This window comes from Myotis lucifugus, unplaced genomic scaffold (genome assembly GCF_000147115.1).
Source record: "Myotis lucifugus unplaced genomic scaffold, Myoluc2.0 scaffold_383, whole genome shotgun sequence".
NCBI lineage: Eukaryota > Metazoa > Chordata > Mammalia > Chiroptera > Vespertilionidae > Myotis > Myotis lucifugus.
In genome coordinates, this window is record NW_005871431.1 from 676,579 (window position 1) to 695,089 (window position 18,511).

General features: G+C 54.7%; 1 protein-coding gene across 6 annotated transcripts in view; it reads left to right on the plus strand.

The window, feature by feature from the left end:
* The window catches only part of MED16 (mediator complex subunit 16), an 18,866-nt gene extending 1,702 nt beyond the window's left edge, over positions 1-17,164 (plus strand). For 2 of the 6 annotated variants that reach the window (XM_006101803.3, XM_006101804.3), the window contains exons 2-15: positions 2,121-2,292; positions 3,400-3,507; positions 3,836-4,005; positions 5,911-6,342; positions 7,029-7,134; positions 9,330-9,485; positions 10,226-10,437; positions 10,984-11,190; positions 12,450-12,660; positions 13,148-13,281; positions 13,365-13,557; positions 13,942-14,158; positions 16,061-16,144; positions 16,741-17,164. In XM_006101803.3, the coding sequence (XP_006101865.1) occupies positions 2,160-2,292; positions 3,400-3,507; positions 3,836-4,005; positions 5,911-6,342; positions 7,029-7,134; positions 9,330-9,485; positions 10,226-10,437; positions 10,984-11,190; positions 12,450-12,660; positions 13,148-13,281; positions 13,365-13,557; positions 13,942-14,158; positions 16,061-16,144; positions 16,741-16,867 (2,490 nt within the window). In that variant the 5' untranslated portion in view covers positions 2,121-2,159 and the 3' untranslated portion in view covers positions 16,868-17,164. Of the gene's footprint in view, positions 1-2,100; positions 2,293-3,399; positions 3,508-3,835; positions 4,006-5,864; positions 6,343-7,028; positions 7,135-9,329; positions 9,486-10,225; positions 10,438-10,983; positions 11,191-12,449; positions 12,661-13,147; positions 13,282-13,364; positions 13,558-13,843; positions 14,159-16,060; positions 16,145-16,740 lie in introns of those variants that run through there. The other 4 variants (XM_023743279.1, XM_023743280.1, XM_023743281.1 and 1 more) reach the window with 4 other exon arrangements.
* Positions 17,165-18,511: the final 1,347 nt, after the last annotated feature.

Below are 18,511 nucleotides of genomic sequence, written 5' to 3' on the forward strand. Positions count from 1 at the left end.
TCGTATTTCAAATCTTTGACTTGATCTTGCGATCCTCTGTCTGCTGTTGGATCTCTGTATATTATTCTTTATTTCAGTCAGTGTATGCTTAATTTCTAGTTGGTCTTTTTTTCATATCCTCCAGGGTCTCACTAAATTTATCGGCGGTTTCTAGAAAATTCTTGAAAAACCTTATAACCGTGGTTTTGAACTCTATATCCAGTCGTTTGCTTTCCTCCATTTCTGTCATTTGTGACCTGTTTCTTTGTCTCCGCATTTTTTATGCTTCCCTGCTTTGGTAGAGTGGCTTTGTGTGCTAGGTGTCCTATAGGGCCCAGTGGCTCAGCCTCCCCAATGACCTGAGGTGGACACTCTTGGTGCACCCCTTTGTGGGCTTTGTGCACAGTCTTGTTGTAGTTAAGCCTTGATTGTTGTTGGTATCACTGGGAGGAATTGACCTCCAGGCCAATTGGCTGTGAGAATCAGCTGTGTCTACGGTGGGAGAACTTCTGTGCTGAAGACACCCTTCTGGGGCAAGACTTGCTTCAGTGGGGCTTTGGTGCTCAGAGTCTGCCCCCTGAGTGTGTCCCTTATGGATCTGAGGAGTTGTAATCTGGATGGTCCACTCTGACCACTGGGTACACTGGCTCTTGGATCTCTAAGGAGGTGCTAATTTAGCCTCTGCCTGAGGCTACCCAGCAGGAGCTACGAAGAGATATGCAGATTCCCCTTCCTTGTTTGGGGTTTGGAGGTGCCCAGATGATGCCCAGCTGTGAAGCAGTGCAAGCTGCTGTGGGGCCTTGAGCCTTCTCTTGGAAGTTCTGGGTCTCTGACCCAGCTGCAGTTAGTTAGGTATTTTTAGATTGCGAAGGGCCAGGGCATTCATATGCAAAAGCCTCTGCTGCAGCCTGGGTGGGGCGGGGTCTCAGGGGATCAACAGCTATGGCTGATCCTCAGCCCTGCCCTAAGGGGCCGAGCGTCTCAGTGTCCCGGTAATTGCTGCAAGACCTTTGAGAGAAAGCCACCCTCGAGTTCCGAGTTCTGCCTGCTGCCAGACAGTCCAGTTTCTCCCCGTATGAGTCTGGGTCCCCAGAGACTCACCCGGAACTGGAGTTCAGAGCAGTCGGGGGCGTGTGACTCCCTCCAGATTCAGAAAGACAGCCACGTCCTCAGTTGCCAGCCCTTTCCGCGTGCGCCTCCGTACCTCTGCACTTTACTTCTGCACCTCCTCTGAGTCTCAGTGTGCTTTTCTCTTTTCTTCTAGTTGTAGAATTTCCACTCAGCCAGCCTTCCTGTAGTTCTGGATGATGTCTGTTTTGTTTTTAGTTGTATTTTTGAATTTGTTGTGGGAGGCAGCAATTTCCGGTGTTTACCTATGCCGCCATCTTGGTTTCTCTTCACTGGGCTTTTGTAATGGTGAAAGGAAATAACCCGTAATCGAGGCCAGGCACAGAGAGAGCACTGAGGAGAAGTTCACCGTTATTGTTATTCTTACAATCCATAAGTCCACACCAAAAACACGCCAAAAACAAACTACTCACTTCCCCCAGCCTGTCTCCCCAACTCTGCCAGAGGTAGCCCCACTGGTGCCCTTCCGTACGGACAGACCCAGGGTCTGACCTCTTCTCAGTTTCCACTGCTCACCTGGACCAGTGCAGTCAGCTCACCCCATTCCCCAGCTGCATCCTCCAGACAGCAGAGGGGTCCTGCTGAAATACAAAGAAATCACTGCCTTCCTGGGACTTCTGTGCCATGCAGGGGGAAAGCCAGGACCCTGCTGTTGCCTCCCACCCTTACTCCAATAACCAGGCCCCTTCTTAAACACCCCAGGCTCCATCCACCCTCTGTGCCTTTGCACTGGCTGTTCCCTCCTCCTGCAGTACTCCTCCCCAGATATCTGCATGCCTCTGTGCGTTCCCTTGCACGTATGCTCACATGTCTTCTCCCCGGTGAGGTCTCCCTTGCCCTCTGTTTAAAATGCAGCCTTCTCCCCTGACACACACATGTAAGAACCAAGGGCTCTTTCATTTCTCATGGTGACCCAGCATCCAGCATGGCATTCAGCACCCTGCAGGCACTTGGCAAAGGCAAGCCAGTCCTCCCTGTCACTTCCTCCTTCAGGTGGTCATTCTCTTCCTCAGGTGACTGTTCTCAGTGTGTGACCTGTGGCAGGTGGCACAATGGATCTGGCTTATGTCTGCGAGTGGGAGAAGTGGCCCAAGAGCACCCACTGTCCGTCAGTGCCCCTGGCCTGCGCCTGGTCCTGCCGCAACCTCATCGCTTTCACCACGGACCTCCGGAATGATGACCAGGGTACACCCCTTCACCTCCAGCCCAGCTCCCATTTCCTCTTCTCCCCTCCCCACACATTATATACCCCTGGCTCCCATGGTGCCTGGCATGGGTGACTCCATGTCTCTAGCCTGCCTGGTAGCCACCTCCAACCTGTCCAGGCCCTTTCAGTCCTTCCTCATTCACAATTGGGACATGCATTTAACTGATGGTTGCAATCCTAAGTGAGCCTTCTATTTAACTGATGGCTGCAGTCCTAAGTGAGCCGTCTATTTAACTGATGCTTGCTCTCCTCGGTGAACCACCTCCCATTTAACTGGTGGCTGCTTTCCTCAGTGAGCCACCCAGTTTAACTGATGGCTCTGTGATGGTGCTCTCCTACATCTGGTGCCTGGCGGACACTGGGATCACCCCTGCAGGATAGAAGGGAACGGTGGGCATTTTACTCAGGCTTGTTGGAGATTTGTGTCTCACTTTCCATACCTTACATATCACTTTTTAAAAAACATATGTTTTTATTGATTTTGAGGAAGGGAGCAGGAAAGAGAGAAACACTGATGTGAGAGCAAAGCATTGATCGGCTGCCTCCTGCATGTCCTCCACTGAGGATTCAGCCCGCAACCCGGGCATGTGCCCTGATTGAGAATTGAAGCAGCAACCTTTTGGTGCATGGAATGATGCCCAACAACTGAGCCACACTGGCCAGGGCACATGTCACTTGTGACTTGAAAGCCTGTAAGGTGCATGCCCACCACAGTCTTCTCTCCATCATTTGAGTAATGAGCACTTGTTAGAGAAATTTAGAAAAGCACAGAAATTTAGGATAAAGAGAACCACCTATTATCTTCCATGGAGAAGCACACTGTTAGAATTTTGGGGTCATTCTCTTCCTGTTCTGTTTTCGGGGTCTCTAAACACGTGGTCGTAGACACACTGGTGGCAAACTCACAGGCCTGCTCTTTTTCCCGAGGGGGCACAAGCCCGTTCCTCATTAGTCCCCAGGCTGTATAGATAGTTAGCAACATCTCCATGACTTCCCTTCGGGTGAGACTTTTGCTGGGTTCCTCCATGACTTCAGAGCCACGTCATTGTCCCTGAACTGACTGTGCCCCGTCCTGTCTCTTGCAGACCTGACCCGCCTGATCCACATTCTGGACACGGAGCACCCCTGGGACGTGCACTCCATCAGCTCCGAGCACAGCGAAGCCATCACCTGCCTCGAGTGGGACCAGTCAGGTGAGGGCGGGCTGGTAAGGTTGGTAAGGGTCCTGTGTGGCTGAAGGAGACTATGGTGATGCTCACACTTGACCCTGAATCCCAGGGAGATGTGTTCTGTATTTCTTTGGTCCTGTTCCCAGAGTCAGAGCTGGGACTGGAACCTTCGATTTACGGCTTTGCGGCTACCGCTTTTCCTGTTCCTGTGTTCAGGGCCATTTCCGCATCATGCCTTGTGCCACTCCCCTGCTCCACCTCCACTGGCCGGCTTCTCCCAGGTCCTTGAAGTGCTGCGGGTAATAGTCCTTGCCCTTGGTGGGGATTTGTGATGCAGGTTTGCTCCACACAGGCTCCCGGCTCCTGTCAGCTGATGCCAATGGACAAATCAAGTGCTGGAGCATGGCGGACCACCTGGCCAACAGCTGGGAGAGCCCTATGGGAAGCCTGGTGGAGGGGGACCCCATCGTGGCCCTGTCTTGGCTGCACAATGGTGTGAAGTTGGCACTGCATGTAGAAAAGGTGGGTGTCTTCCTGAGTAAACGTGGTGGACGAGACCACTTACTTTATCCATCCATCCGTCAACTTGGCTCCTCCTCCTCTCCCACCACCAGCATCATCTGTTGTTGTTATTTTTAAAATATATATTTTAAAATATATATTTTTATTTCACAGAGGAAGGGAGAGAGAGAGAGAGAAACATCAATGATGGGAGAGAATCATTGATCAGTTGCCTCCTTGCACACCCCCTACTGGGGATTGAGCCCACAACCTGGGCATGTGCCCTTGATTGGAATTGAACCCGGGACCCTTCAGTCCCACAGGCCGACGCTCTATCCACTGAGACAAACCGGCTAGGGCATCTTCTGGTGTTTGAACCTGGGGCCTGGCTCGTACCTTTTATCAAGCTGTCAGTTGGCACTTGTGTTTTCAACGGGCCACCTGTTTAACTGATGGCTGCTGTCCTCAGTGAGTCTTCCATTACACTGTCCTGAGAACCCAGTCCACACTTTGATTCGGTAATATTCCAGAGTTCCTCTCTCCATGCCCTGGTTTAGCCCAGTGTCATAGTTAACCCATCGCAGACCAGTAGTTTTATTGCTAGCTTTACCCCGTGGCCAGATAAGTTTCTATTGAACGAGTATAAAAAACGTTTTACATAACTGTTAAAGGCACGCTTTAAATACCCATTGCATTTTGAAGTTATTTATTACATGTTTTTACAAGCTAATATCTTTTTAAAGTATGATACTTTGTAAAACACTGTGTAATATGAAGTGAGATTTCTCGTGATCGTCCGCAATGTGTTAAGACTGAAGCCTCCTAGATCAAAGGGAACCTGAGTTAAAATCCTGACTTCATGCCTATATGCATCACTTTGCTTATTATCAAATGGGGTTGGTGGTGGGTCATGGTGAGGATTCATTGAGAGAATGCATGAGAGGAGTCAGCCTGGGGCCTGGCACAGGTCAAAGGCCCAGGAACCTGCATTCTGTTCCAGCTCACAGGAGAGGGGTGTACCACTGCTCTCAGACCACTTAGAGAAACCCTGTGTAGCCTCCAGCTCAGTGCTGTTTCAGTGATTAAACAGCACAGACAGAGCTCAAAAGTGTCATGCTGAGTGAAAGAAACCAGGCCTACAGGCTGCACACTGGTTCCACTCAGGGACAATTCTAGAAAAGGCAAAATTAACGACACAACCAGGACCCAGGGTGGATGGGGACTGACTGCTAAGGGCCATGAGGGCCCTTGTGAGGGGAGTGGATTCTGGTCACGATTTTAGTGGTTTTCCATGACAATACGTTTGTCAAGACCCATGGAACCATATGCTTAAAAAAAGAGTGAATTTTGTTGCACATAAATCGTAACTTAAACCTAATTTGACATAAAATAGTAATAAAACAGCAGCAGCCAGTACTTTTATGGTACCTCCTGAATTCTTAATGCAGGGTCTGCACACTCAGCCGGCGGGCCAAATGCAGCCCCACCTGTTTCCGTGAACAGTCTTATTGGCAGCTGCTTCTACAAACTCAGAAAGAGCAAGTAGTCCACCAGCAGAGGCCACCTGGCCTGCAAGCCTAAAAACACTGAGTGTCTGGCCCCTTACGGGAGAAGGTTGCTGACTCCTGTCCTTCATGGATTCAGTCATTTGACTCTCAGTAGGGTCCTCTGAGGTACACATGAGGAAACTGAGGGTCAGAGAGGCCCATATGACAGAGTGCTCAAGTGGCCGAGGCAGGATTTGAATTCAAGTCCAAGCTTTTGTAGCTTCTACCTCATTGTTCCTCTGTTTCTGTGGGTGTGACTCCCAGAAGGGGGTCGTCGGGTCACAAGAGGCAGACCCCTAACAGCTCAATGGGGCATCTTTCCTCATGCCCTAGGTGGGGGTGGAACCAATACTAAGAACCCTCGCTCACTCCCCTGCAGTCAGGTGCCTCCAGCTTCGGGGAGAAGTTCTCCCGAGTCAAGTTCTCACCGTCGCTCACTCTGTTTGGGGGCAAGCCCATGGAGGGCTGGATCGCAGTGACAGTCAGCGGCCTGGTCACTGTGTCCCTACTGAAGCCCAGCGGGCAGGTGCTGACATCGACGGAGAGCCTGTGCCGGCTGCGTGGCCGTGTTGCCCTGGCCGACATTGCCTTCACGGGTGGCGGCAACATTGTGGTGGCCACGGCGGATGGCAGCAGCGCCTCCCCCGTGCAGTTCTACAAGGTGTGCGTGAGTGTGGTCAGCGAGAAGTGTCGCATCGACACCGAGATCCTGCCCTCGCTCTTCATGCGCTGTACCACCGACCTCAACCGCAAGGACAAGTTCCCCGCCATCACCCACCTCAAATTCCTGGCCCGAGACATGTCTGAGCAGGTGAGGCCACCTGGGATGCGGCTACAGTGCCACACATTTCTTATTTCCAGTCCTGCATCGGGAGTCCAACATGGGTCACACGGGGCCAAACCCAGGTGTAGGCAGGGCTGGTCCTTCCAGAGGCTCCAAAGAAAACCATTTCCAGCCTTTTCCAGCTTCTAGAGAGGCTGTCTCCCTGGTTCTTGGCCCCTTCCTCCATTGTCACAGTCAGCAGCACAGCCTCTACCATCTCTGACCCTTCTGCCTCTCATGTGAGGACTCTGTGATGACACTGGGCTCCGCAGGGAATCCAGAATCGTCCCTAACTCAGAGTCCTTTTATCATGTGAGGTGACATGTCCACAGGTCCTGAGACCAGGACAGGAATATCTGTGAGGCTGTTGTTCAGTTGGCCCCACTAAGTCACTAAGTTCCCGTCATAACTGCAGCAGTCAGGCCCCAAGTAGCAGGGAAGGCACCATGGGGTGATGTGTGCTGTTCCAGCCGAGTGGGGATAGGTAGGCCTGGATCCGAGTCCACAGTGGCTGTGAGGCCAGGGCCAGTGTGAGCGACTGAGGAGACACAGGCCTAGGGAGGGGCGGTAGCTAGATCAGGCAGGCAGCACCTGAGCCTGGGTTAGAGCGAGGGCCTCCCATAAGGTGTGAAAGCCCAAGGTGCCGCCGCCTCCAGCCACCCATTGTCCTCCAGGTGCTCTTGTGCGCTTCCAGCCAGACAAGCAGCATCGTGGAGTGCTGGTCCCTGCGGAAGGAGGGGCTCCCCGTGAACAACATCTTCCAGCAGATCTCTCCTGTGGGTGAGTCCCCTCGGTGGGGCTGGGCATTTGACTTAAATTGGGGAAACTTGGGTGCAGAGAGGTGAAGTCCTTACTCGTAGTCACCCCGCAGGCAGCCCAGCCACCTCACCCTGAAACCTGTAGGGTGTGTAGGGTGGGTGGAGGAAGAGCAGAGCAAAGTCCTGGGCACAAAGCCAGGAGCTGAACCAGCTCAGCAAGGGGGGATTGGCTGCAGGGCAGCACTTAATCCCAAAAGCCATGGAATCTTGCACAAACCCTGGTTTAGAGTGAGGAAACGGAGGCTGGAGGGCTTAATTGAGTTTACCAAGAACAAGCCTACAGTCTCACCTCCCTCTCCCCCATCCTTTCACCCATGGGGAGACCCCATGGCTCAGGATGGTCCCAAGACGGGCACCCCCTCCTCAGTACAGACCCTGGAACACACTGGCCTGGCCAGGCCTGAAGTCAGTGGGAAGCTGGAAAAGCTACTGGTTTTCAACCCCTGATGGTGGGGCTGTGGGGGGTAAACCCTGCCCTGAGACACAGATGCAGATGTTTTCCTGGAGAAAGAAAGCTCTGCTCTTTGCTGATTAGTGCTAATGGGCTCTGGGGTAGTTGGATGTTGGGGGCGGGGACGCTGCTAAACAAAAGCCGCTAATGAAGCTGTGTCAAGAGGCCCCTTGAGGCTCCATTCGCTGCTCAAGGCGGTTACATAAGCTGTCTATTGTGGCTGCAGAGTAATTAACTTGAAGAGGGCCACATTGCCCTGTCCCTGGACAAGCATCCCGGGGAGCTTTTAGATGTGGCTGGTGGCCCCACAGGGGGCGCGCAGGGCTGCATTAGTGGTCCTGTATTACCTGGCATGGAAGACACTATAGGGGGGGGGGGGGGGGGGTTGGGAGGCGGGCAGGAAGGGTTTAAATGCTGGGCACTGTTCCCAGCCCACAAACCCTCCCTGGAACTCTGCTGTGGTTGTTACCTTGACACTCTAGTGTCTTCCATGCCAGATACTGAAACCCACTCTAACCTCTCTGGGCTTCATCTTCCCCTGAGGGGGCAGCATTTGCCGAGTCCCTTACTGGGTTTACAGCAAGTTTATAAACTGTGAGGAGCCACCTGGTGCACAAATCTGGACATAGATGGTGGCAGAGATGAGCCCTCTGACAGTCAGTAACAAACCACAGCCCAGCCCTGGCCAGTTTGGCTCAGTGTTTATAGTGTTGGCCCACGGACTGAAGGGTCGTGGGTTCGATTCCCGGTCAAGGGCACTTACTTGGGTTGCATGTTCAATCCCCCGCCCCAGTTGGGGTGTGTGTGGGAGGCAACCAATCCATGTATCTCTCTCATGTCAATCTCTTTCTTTTTCTTCCCTTTCTCCCCCCCTCCTCCCTCCCTTCCACTCTCTCTGAAAATCAATGGAAAAAATATTTTCAGGTGAGGATTAAAAAAAATAAAAATAGCAACAAAAAACCACAGGCCATATTGTTCTAGGCTGGGTCACCCGCTGTACCTGCTTGGTTCCATGTGCCTGCCATCAGCCTCCGGGCTCAGGCTGCTGCCCACCAGCTGGGCCCATCCTCCCATGGCGCACATCCCCGGCCCAGTCTGCTCACCTCAGTGTCCTGGGTACAAGCACTGTTTGATCCTTTACTCATATCATGTTCACCAGCGCCCACTGGCCAAGCCCAGATTCACAGAAACCTGTCCACTTCTTGTTGGGGCAGGGGCTTCCTCATCACCCTGAGGGTATGGGTACAGGAAGGGGTGCATCTTATCTGATGGGGAGAGATGAGGTCCTACCTAGGATCTTTAGGTCATAAGGGACAAAACCAAACCTTAGCTGGCTGAGTTATGAGGGGAATTTGGGGGTTTGTGTGGCGGCAGGATATGGAGGGTGGTGTCCCCCTTCTCGGTGTGTTGGGTCCATCAAGTGGGCACCCACTACCACCAGCTGACAGCTTCCTGAAGGATGCCTCCTCCCCGTCCCCAGGAAGTCCCAGGATTGAGTTCTGTTGGCCACCTTGGGTCATATACCCGTCCTGCACCAACCACCTGGCTGGGGCATGATGTACTGGGTGGCCAGGGCTGGGCTAGGGCCCCTGTGGGGGACAGGCCATGGATCAGAGAAGGGGACTTGGCCGATGTCAGGGCCCCCCATTGTGGTGTTTGTCTTGTCTTCATTCCATTGCTCTCCTGTGTCCCTGCCCCCTTTTCAGTTGGCGACAAGCAGCCCATGATTCTCAAATGGCGGATCCTGTCAGCCACCAACGACTTGGATCGAGTGTCTGCCGTGGCACTACCCAAGCTGCCCATCTCGCTCACCAACACTGACCTGAAGGTGGCCAGCGACACGCAGTTCTACCCTGGCCTTGGTATGGTGGTCTCGGAGCTCGGGTCTTGGGTCTTAAAGCTGGGAGAGTTGCCTCTGGCTTCAAGTCAGTTCCCAGCAAGGAGGTGGCCCCACTTTCAGGATCAGACAAGCTCAAAGGGCTATGAGGCTGGATGAAAAGCTGCTTCTTTAGCTGATAAAGGGTAGTTAGAAATCAATAAGGCAGAGGTTGGAAACTTGGGGGCAAACTTTCCGGATAAGCAGCACTCCCTTGTAGCCGCTGAGACACTGATCCTGGGTTCAGTCCCTGGAGCCTGTGACCGTGAGCGAATCAGGCGGGAAGCACTGGGATGGCTAACGGTCAGCCCAGCCCTGTTACACATTCACTACAAGCTTTGGGCTTGAGGAGCCCCTGACCTTACTGACCTCTGCTCCTGCTATGAGGCCCTTCGTGTTCCTTGTCCCCTCCACTTTGTCCCCCTGGGAGTTGTGCGCTTGCTCATATCAGCTAAGACAGTGCCAGCTGCAAGGGGGCCGGGGACATGCAGCCTGAGCTGGCAGTGGCTTGCTCCACTGACTCTCATAGGCTGTTAGCAAAGGAGGAGCAAGTAATGGCCATGGGGGCAGCCAGCCAGACATGGGTGGTGAGCCCTTTGTGGCTTGGGGCTCACCCATCCCCAGAGTGGTCACTTCCTATTGTTCAGAACTGGACAGCCCCACAGCTGCCCATGGGCCTGTTCTAGGCCCTTCCTGCCCCTGACCCTGCATGTGCCCTGCCCCTAGGGCTGGCCCTGGCCTTCCATGACGGTAGCGTCCACATCGTGCACCGGCTGTCACTGCAGACCATGGCCATCTTCTTCAGCTCCACAGCTCCGCGCTCCATGGATGAGCCAGCTATCAAGCGCCCTCGGACCACAGGCCCCACCGTCCACTTCAAGGCCATGCAGCTGTCCTGGACCTCCCTGGCCCTCGTGGGCATTGACAACCATGGGAAGGTAAGCGCTGTCCCAGGTGCTCCAAAGCTGCCCACTCAGTGTGTGTGGTGGGGAGCATCCTCCCCCTCCCCCTGGCCGTCCTGGAGGAAATGGGCTCCGTGTAGTCATGTCGGGCGCCTGCCACTTGTTTTGGTGTCTACCTGACTCCTGGTTCATTTCCTCAGCACCTGCATTTAGGGGCCATCTGCCGTCCACAGGCCTGTCTTGCGTGAGGTGCTCAGCTTCCCTGGGGAACTATGTCTGTTTCTGGAGGGATCCCCACGCCCCCTCCCACATGGGTTTGTGTCCATCATGGAGCCTAAATGAAGGCTCCAGTAACTCCAAATGTGCCTGTGGGTATAGGGTGGCCTCTTGGGCCGTTTTTGGGAAGCGCTGCACAGCTCCCTCAAGCCCATTAACACTTCCACACACCAGGCTCCGACTGCCCCCACAGCAGCAGGACCATCAGCCCTTGGAGGGACATGGTGCCCGGAGCCTTAGGTGAGTGAGGATCCTCAGCCACCGAGCACTCCCTCTGTGGCCTCACCTGCATTCCCTCTCCCACAGCTGAGCATGCTGCGCATCTCGCCCTCCATGGGCCACACGCTGGATGTGAACCTGGCCCTGCGGCACCTGCTTTTCCTGCTGGAGTACTGCATGGTGACCGGCTATGACTGGTGGGACATCCTGCTGCACGTGCAGCCCAGCATGGTGCAGAGCCTGGTGGAGCGGCTGCACGAGGAGTACACGCGCCAGAAAGCTGCCCTTCAGCAGGTAGTCTGGGGCCACGTGCCATCACCCGACAGAGGATGTCCCCTCCCTTCTTGCCTAGTCCTTCATCTGGAGAGATTTCTGCAGGAAGTCAGAGCCCTGTAGGTGACACGTGAACCCCTGGGGCCACCGCCTCTGCTGCCAGTGGGAGCTTTCTTCTCAAACAGCTTGGAGTGCACGCGTGTGCGTGCATGCGGAGTGGGGGTTCCTCATGAGGTAGGAGCAATAAACAGCCTTAGAGATCAGAAAGGAAGAGGGAACAGTGACCAGGAGACAAGATTGTGTGCCTGTGAAACCACAAGCACCTCGAGGGGCCCTGAACTCCAGTGCGAGTTCAGCAGGGAGGCTGCAGAGAACAGTCTCAGAAGGCAGTAGCGTTCCTCTGCCAGCAGTGGCCAGTAAGACAGTGAAGTGGGAAAGGTCCCCTTCATAAGAGCAGCCTGAGAGGACCTGAGTGAGATTATTGGGGTGGATGTGAGGGTGCAGCAGAGGTTCAGGGCTGATCACGGTGGAAATGAAATCACTGCTGCCTTTTCCGGCGGTGACGACCTCCCCACGACAGTCGGCCTCTCGCTGAGGTTCTCCTCCTCCCTCTCCGGAAGAGGGGAAGGGGAAACACGAGAGGAGCGCCTGGTGCAGAGCCCCCGTTCCTACTTCATGGGTGTAAAATGCCCAGGATGCTATAGAGTCACCGCGTCTGTAGCCAGGCACAAACGGTAGTTTTGTACGTTGGTTGCTCCATTGTCCTCTGTCAGCCAACAGGAGGAAAAGCAAGGCTTACAGAGGCTGCTCCTTCAGAAGGAAGCAGCACTAAAAGCCCCTCAAATCAAGATGAGTGGGAGACCATCCCAATAAACACATATTGGATTAAAAAAAAAAAATCACTGCTTATGGGCAGTGACCTAAAGCATTTTAATACTTTCGTGCATTCACCCATCCCGTGAGACCAGGTCTCCCCTCAGCACCGCTGACATCTGGGCCAGGTCAGTGGTGGAGGAACCGTCCTGGGCACAGTGGGGTGTTGAGCAGCCCCCACCCACTCAATGCCAGGAACACCCCCAGTGTGACAACTACAGATGTCCCCAGAGGAGGCCCAGTGTCCCCTGGGGGCAGGGCCACTCCCAGGTTGACACCCTCCCCATTCTGTGAGATAGGTTCTCTTTTCTGATTCTGCCGTAAGGAGGTGGGGCACAGAGACATGAGGCAGGTTGTCTCAGCTACACACTGTGGCAAAGTGACTTCCTCACGCTGTCCACCCCCAGGTCCTCTCCACCCGGATCCTGGCCATGAAGGCTTCGCTCTGCAAGCTGTCACCCTGCACCGTGACCCTCGTGTGCGACTACCACGCCAAGCTCTTTCTCATCGCCATCAGCTCCACTCTCAAGTCCCTGCTGCGCCCACACATCCTCAACACCCCCGACAAAAGTCCCGGCGACCGGCTGACCGAGATCTGCGCCAAGATCACAGACGTTGGTGGGTCCTGCCCCCGCCCAGCAGGCCACCCTGAGAGCTGCTGCACATGCAGTTGTGCGCGGGAATGTGCTAAATCCCACCCGCACACTGTCCACTGGGAGCTGACTGTGCCAAGCATGGGGGTGGTAACTGAAGGAAGGGGAGGCCTTGGCCCTCGGGGTTGGCCGGGAGCTGGGGACAGATGTTAACCAGAAGGGAACCAAAGATGAGTCATGCTGGGGAGGAGCTGCAAGGGGCCAGTGCAGGTTGGCCCGAGGGACACTGGTTGTCCTGAGAGCTGGCAGTGGACACTGTTGCTCTAGGTCCAGCCCTTTCCTCCAAGCTCCTCAGCTCAGCCATCTTGTCCACTTGCTTGTTCAGTGTTGGGTTGACCTCGTCAGGCCCAGCTCACATCGGGTGCTGCTGGGTAATAAGAGGCCACGGTGCAAAGCAGGGTTGGTCCCTGTGCACAGTGGGGCCCAGCCACCTGACCACCCTCCCCTTCCAGATATCGACAAGGTCATGATCAACCTCAAAACAGAGGAGTTTGTCCTGGACATGAACACACTTCAGGCCCTGCAGCAGCTCCTGCAATGGGTGGGCGACTTCGTGCTCTACCTGCTGGCCAGCCTGCCCAACCAGGTGCGCCCCCTCCCCCAGGACCCGTGGAGGTCACAGGGTGTGGCACACTTTTAAATGCACAGCCTGAGTGCCTTTTCCTACAGGGCGCCCCTCTGCGGCCTGGGCACAGCTTCCTGCGGGACGGCACCTCGCTCGGCATGCTGCGGGAGCTGATGGTCGTCATCCGCATCTGGGGCCTGCTGAAGCCCAGCTGCCTGCCCGTGTACACAGCCACCTCTGACACTCAGGACAGCATGTCCCTGCTCTTCCGCCTGCTCACCAAGCTCTGGATTTGCTGTGAGATTCCCAGCCGCCCACCAACATATAAACCCTAGCTGAGTCCCCCCCACCAGCATATGAACTTCCACAAATCAAACCAGCTCTGTGTTGATCTCTACTGTTCACCCAGCACAGGTCCAAGCACGGGGTGGGTGCTCATTCAACATTAGCTGTTATTAGGCACCTAGTGGCTTGTCTCGAGTCACCAGGTTACATTTCTGTTGTTCTTGCAGCCCTGTTCCTAGGAAGGCACCCAGTGCTCACTGAATGTTTTTCAAATGAATGGTTGGTTCCCATTTTACAGAGAAGGGGAGGAGCTTCCAGGACAACTCAGAAAGTCAGGTCAGAGCTGGGCCCTGAGCGCTAAGCTGACCACTCCATCCCCATGGTCCCTCTCCGCAGGCCGTGATGAGGGCCCCACAAGTGAGCCAGACGAGACCCTCGTTGATGAGTGCTGCCTGCTGCCCAGCCAGCTGCTCATTCCCAGCTTGGACTGGCTGCCCGTCAGTGACGGCCTGGTCAGCCGCCTGCAGCCCAAGCAGCCCCTACGTCTGCACTTCGGCAAGGCTCCCATTCTCCCTGGCAGCGCCACCACCTTGCAGCTGGATGGCCTTATCAGGTGGGTGCCCTCTGCCTCGGGCCCTTTGCATATTCTTCCGGAGGGTTGTGTGTGTGTCCCCCGTCCCCCCCCTCCCCGAACTGAACCTACTTGACTCCTTCACGCTTCTGCCTCAGGGCTGCTGTGCTGTGCCTGCTGCTTCCTTCTGACCTTGACCTAAATGCTGTCCCTGGGAGAGGTCCCTAGCTTAGGCAGTGAATCCCCCCCCCCCCAACCTCCTAGTATCTGTCACTTCCCTCCACCATCACCTCAGTCTTCTTTTTATCTTTAAATTTTTTAAAATTTTATTGATTTCAGAGAGGAAAGAAGAGGGAAAGAGAGATAGAAACAACAATGATGAGAGAATCATTGATCAGCTGCCTCCTGCACACCCCCTACTGGGGATTGAGTCCGCAACCTTGGCATGTGCCCTTGACCGGAATTGAACCCAGGACCCTTCAGTCCGCAGGCCAACCTTCTATCCACTGAGCCAAACTGGCTGGGCCATCCCCTCAGTCTTCACTGATTTGTGCACTCGGATATCCACGAGTCCTCCCCCTGGTCTGTCACCTGTTGCATGCAGTGCCCACATGGCTGACTGTGGTTACTTGGGCTCTAGCCTCTACAGAGGTCAGGCTGATACACGGCCTGAGCCCCCCACCATAAAGCACATCTGGCCTGGTCCCCGGCCCCGATAGACACTAAGTCAGGCAGGACCTTCACCGGGCTGAGGAGAACTCATGCGGTCAAGGACCAGCCCTGTCTTTGGGAACAGGGGTCTGATCGCCCAAGCCTGCTAAGTTAATCCTTTACTGCCCACAGTACTTGGGGGGGCGGCGGGGGTGGGTTGTCCCCATCTTACAGAGGAGTCAACAGCTCAAAAAGGTTCAATCACGCCCTGGCTGGTGTGGCTCGGTTGGTTAGGCATCGTCCCATGCACCAAAAGGTTGCTGGTTCAATCCTTGGTAGGGGGCGTGCAGGAGGCAGCCAAGCAATGTTACGTTCTCACATCAGTGTTTCTCCCTCTCCCTCTCCTACCCTCTCTATAAAAATCAATTAAACAAAAAACGAAAATAAATAAAAGGTGCAGTCACTGAGCCAGGGTTACAACCAGGAACCCTGTAACCCTGGGCCACCATCTGCACAGGGACCCATCAGGCTCCCACCCCTGCTCAGTGCTCATTGGATGGAGAAACACACATGACCTCCCCAAGTATGCTGTTATTTTGGAAGTTTCAGAAAACATGAGTAAGCCCTGGCTGGGGTCTCAGTTGGCTGGAGTGCCGTCCTGTACTCCGAAAGGTTGCGGGTTCAATTCTCGGTCAGGGCACATAACCTAGGTTGTGTGCTCAGTCCCTGGTTGGAGGCAACCACTTGATGTTTCTCTTTCTCTCTCTCCCTTCATCTCTAAAAAAATCAATAAATATATCCCTGGGTGAAGGTAAAAAAAAAATAAAACAGGTGAATAAAAGAAATACCATTCACACCCTGGGGTCTCAGCTCTGGGACCTCCCTGCATTTCCTTTCCTGGGTCATCACGCCCTGATGAATCCAAGGCTTCCCTCTTTTTGGCAGTTCAGAAAAGACTCTGTGAATGAGTGTGCTGGTTGCAGGGAGGTTTTAAACCCTTTGTTCTGGAAACTTCCAAACATGTTTTAAACGAATATAACCAACTGTCCTTCCCCAGCCACCAGGTCCACTCCTGCAGAAGCTCCTACTGCCAGGTTCTCTGGTGTCATCCGGCACCATCCCTGCAGGGTGTCTGTGTGTAGAAGGAGTGTAGATGCACACCTACATACACACACTCCCTTGTGTTTTGCCACAGTGGGTGTGTCTTCGCATGTGTGCACATGTGCCTGCATCTCTCTGTGTGTTGTGGGATTGGAGGCCTGATCCCCTTTGCTCTCCCCTCTCATCTGCCAGGGCAACGGGCCAGCCCAAGATTGACCACCTGCGGAGGCTGCACCTGGGAGCCCACCCCACGGAGGAGTGCAAGGCCTGTACGAGGTGAGCCACCCACTGTGGACCCTTTGTCAGTCCTGCGGCAAACACTGTCCCCACTCTGCCACCAAGTGACCACAGGGTGAGAGGTTTCCATTCTGTGAACTTCACTTTCCCCACGTGTGGGGCTGTCGAGAGGGCACACCAGGCGGTTTCTGTAACGGACGAACTGCCTCGGGAGGTCCTGGGCTTCCTTTCCTGGGCACGATGGTGGTCAGGTGACCGACCACACAGCCCTTGCAGAGCTCCTAGTAACTCAAGTGCAGGAATGAAGGTGCAACCACAGCCTGGGCCCTGCGCTGGCCCTTTGCAAACGTGGCCCTGATTGCTGCCACCCGATCCCAGACGCAGGTTCTGACTCCCAAATCACACCACTAGGTGGTGTCTAAGCCAGGACTGGAATCCCTACCCTGGCCTCAGTTCACTCAGGGAGGTGAAGGGGCAATGCCTGATCTTGGACGGAAGGATGTGGAAGACTTAGCTCAGTGTGGAGGGTAGTGCATGGAATAGTATTCCTGGTGGGGGAACAGCATGTGCAAGGGCCCCGTGGCAGGTGAGAGAGGGCCCTGCCAGCACGCGCTACCACCCACGTCTGTCTGCAGGTGTGGCTGTGTGACCATGCTCAAGTCACCCAACAAGACAACAGCCGTCAAACAATGGGAACAGCGCTGGATCAAGAACTGCCTGTGTGGGGGGCTCTGGCGGCGGATGCCCCTCAGCTGCCCTTGACTGGGGCCCCCAAGCCCTGTAAATAGATTCCTGATGGATTTTATAGGAAGGTGATTCTGTCCCTTCGCCAGTGACAGCATTCCACACACGCAGGACCTTTATTCGTGCATTAAAAAATGGTCATCCGTGGCCCTGGCCAGGTAGCTCAGCTGGTTAGAGCGTGGTCCCCACACACCAAGGTCGGGGGTTGAGTCCCTAGTCAGGGCACATACACGAATTAGCCAAGGAACGCGTAAGTGGAATAACAGTCGATGTTTCTCTCCCTCTAAAAATCAATAAATTTTTTTTAAATAGTCATTCTCAAGTGTGGCTTTTGGAGCCTCATCAGCCAAGCCTGATGCGGGGGGTGGAGCAGGTGAAGACATGGCCTGAAGCCTCAGGTTGGTGCCCAGGGGCTCCACTTTCTCTCTCTTGGAGCCTAATGGTGCATCCCAGGAAGTGGGGCCTTTCACAGCTGGCTCTATCCATGCCGTGTGCTGAGACAGACCTAGGTCTGCCCACGTCTTGTGGCTCAGGTGCCGACTTCCCCAACCTCCAGACCCCTGGGCTCCCCAACTCCCAGATGCCCCTGGTCATAGTTCAGAGGGTCCAGGGCATTTTGAATGTTGGGCCTTTAAAACGTCCTATGTGAGCCCTGGCTGTTGTGGCTCAGTTGGTTGAGTGTCATCCCATGGACCAAAAGGTTGCAGGTTCAATGCCTAGGTTGCAGGCTCAATCCCTGGTATGCAGGAAACAGCTGATTCGTGTTTCTTTCTCTCTCCCTCTCCCTTCCTCTCTCTCTAAAAACATTTTAAAAAATAATAAAATGTCCCACTTGAACCTGTTGGGTGTCCAGCGGTTGCTGCTGGTAACCCCAGCCAGGCATTTTCCTCAGTTTCCTCACCTGTATCTACCGATGTACCTGCTCATGCAAGTGGCTCTGACCCAGGTGGCCCAGTAAACGTTCAGCTGTACAGGGTGGCAGGTGCTTGGCCATGTGGTGGGCATCACCCAGCAGGGCCCCCCAAGTCCCACCCAATCCTGGCTTCCCCTCCCCCATCGTGTTTCTGGGCAGTTCTGTCTCTATGTGCCCATATGTGTGCTCTCTTGCTCTGTCAGCATTTATGGAGCGCCTAGTGTATGCCAGCACAGGGGTCCCGAAGGGAGCAGCAGGCTGGTGAGGGTAAGGACTGTGCCTGGCCTGCCCTGTTTCTCTGTAGGTGGGTGGGTGTCTGCCTCGTCTGTCTTTGAGTGTGTGTCTCTCTTCTTGCTCTATTTGTCTCTCCCACCCAGCCTCCAACCCAGAGCTGCTCAGGTTCCCACCCCCTGCCACCAGCAGGCACTTCCTCTGATTATGTCCCCTCTCCCCCTCCCCCCAGCCCCCCGAGGAAGATGCAGTGGCCTGCCTTAGTGGTAATTGGTTCTCATGTTTTTCTTCTGGAAGCTCAAGGGAAGCAGGCCGGGCGGGCACCCCACAGGAGGTAATGCCTTCACCACTGCACAGGCGCTTTTTGGCCTCTCAGGATGGCGGGAGCTCAGGGAGCCCCTTACCTGGGCTGGGGACATGTTGAAAACCCACCTACCCATGGCTACAGGACTCAGACAGTGTCTAGTCCTAAGTGTGACCAGTGTGGTCTAGCTGGTGCTCTCCACAGGGGCTTGGAG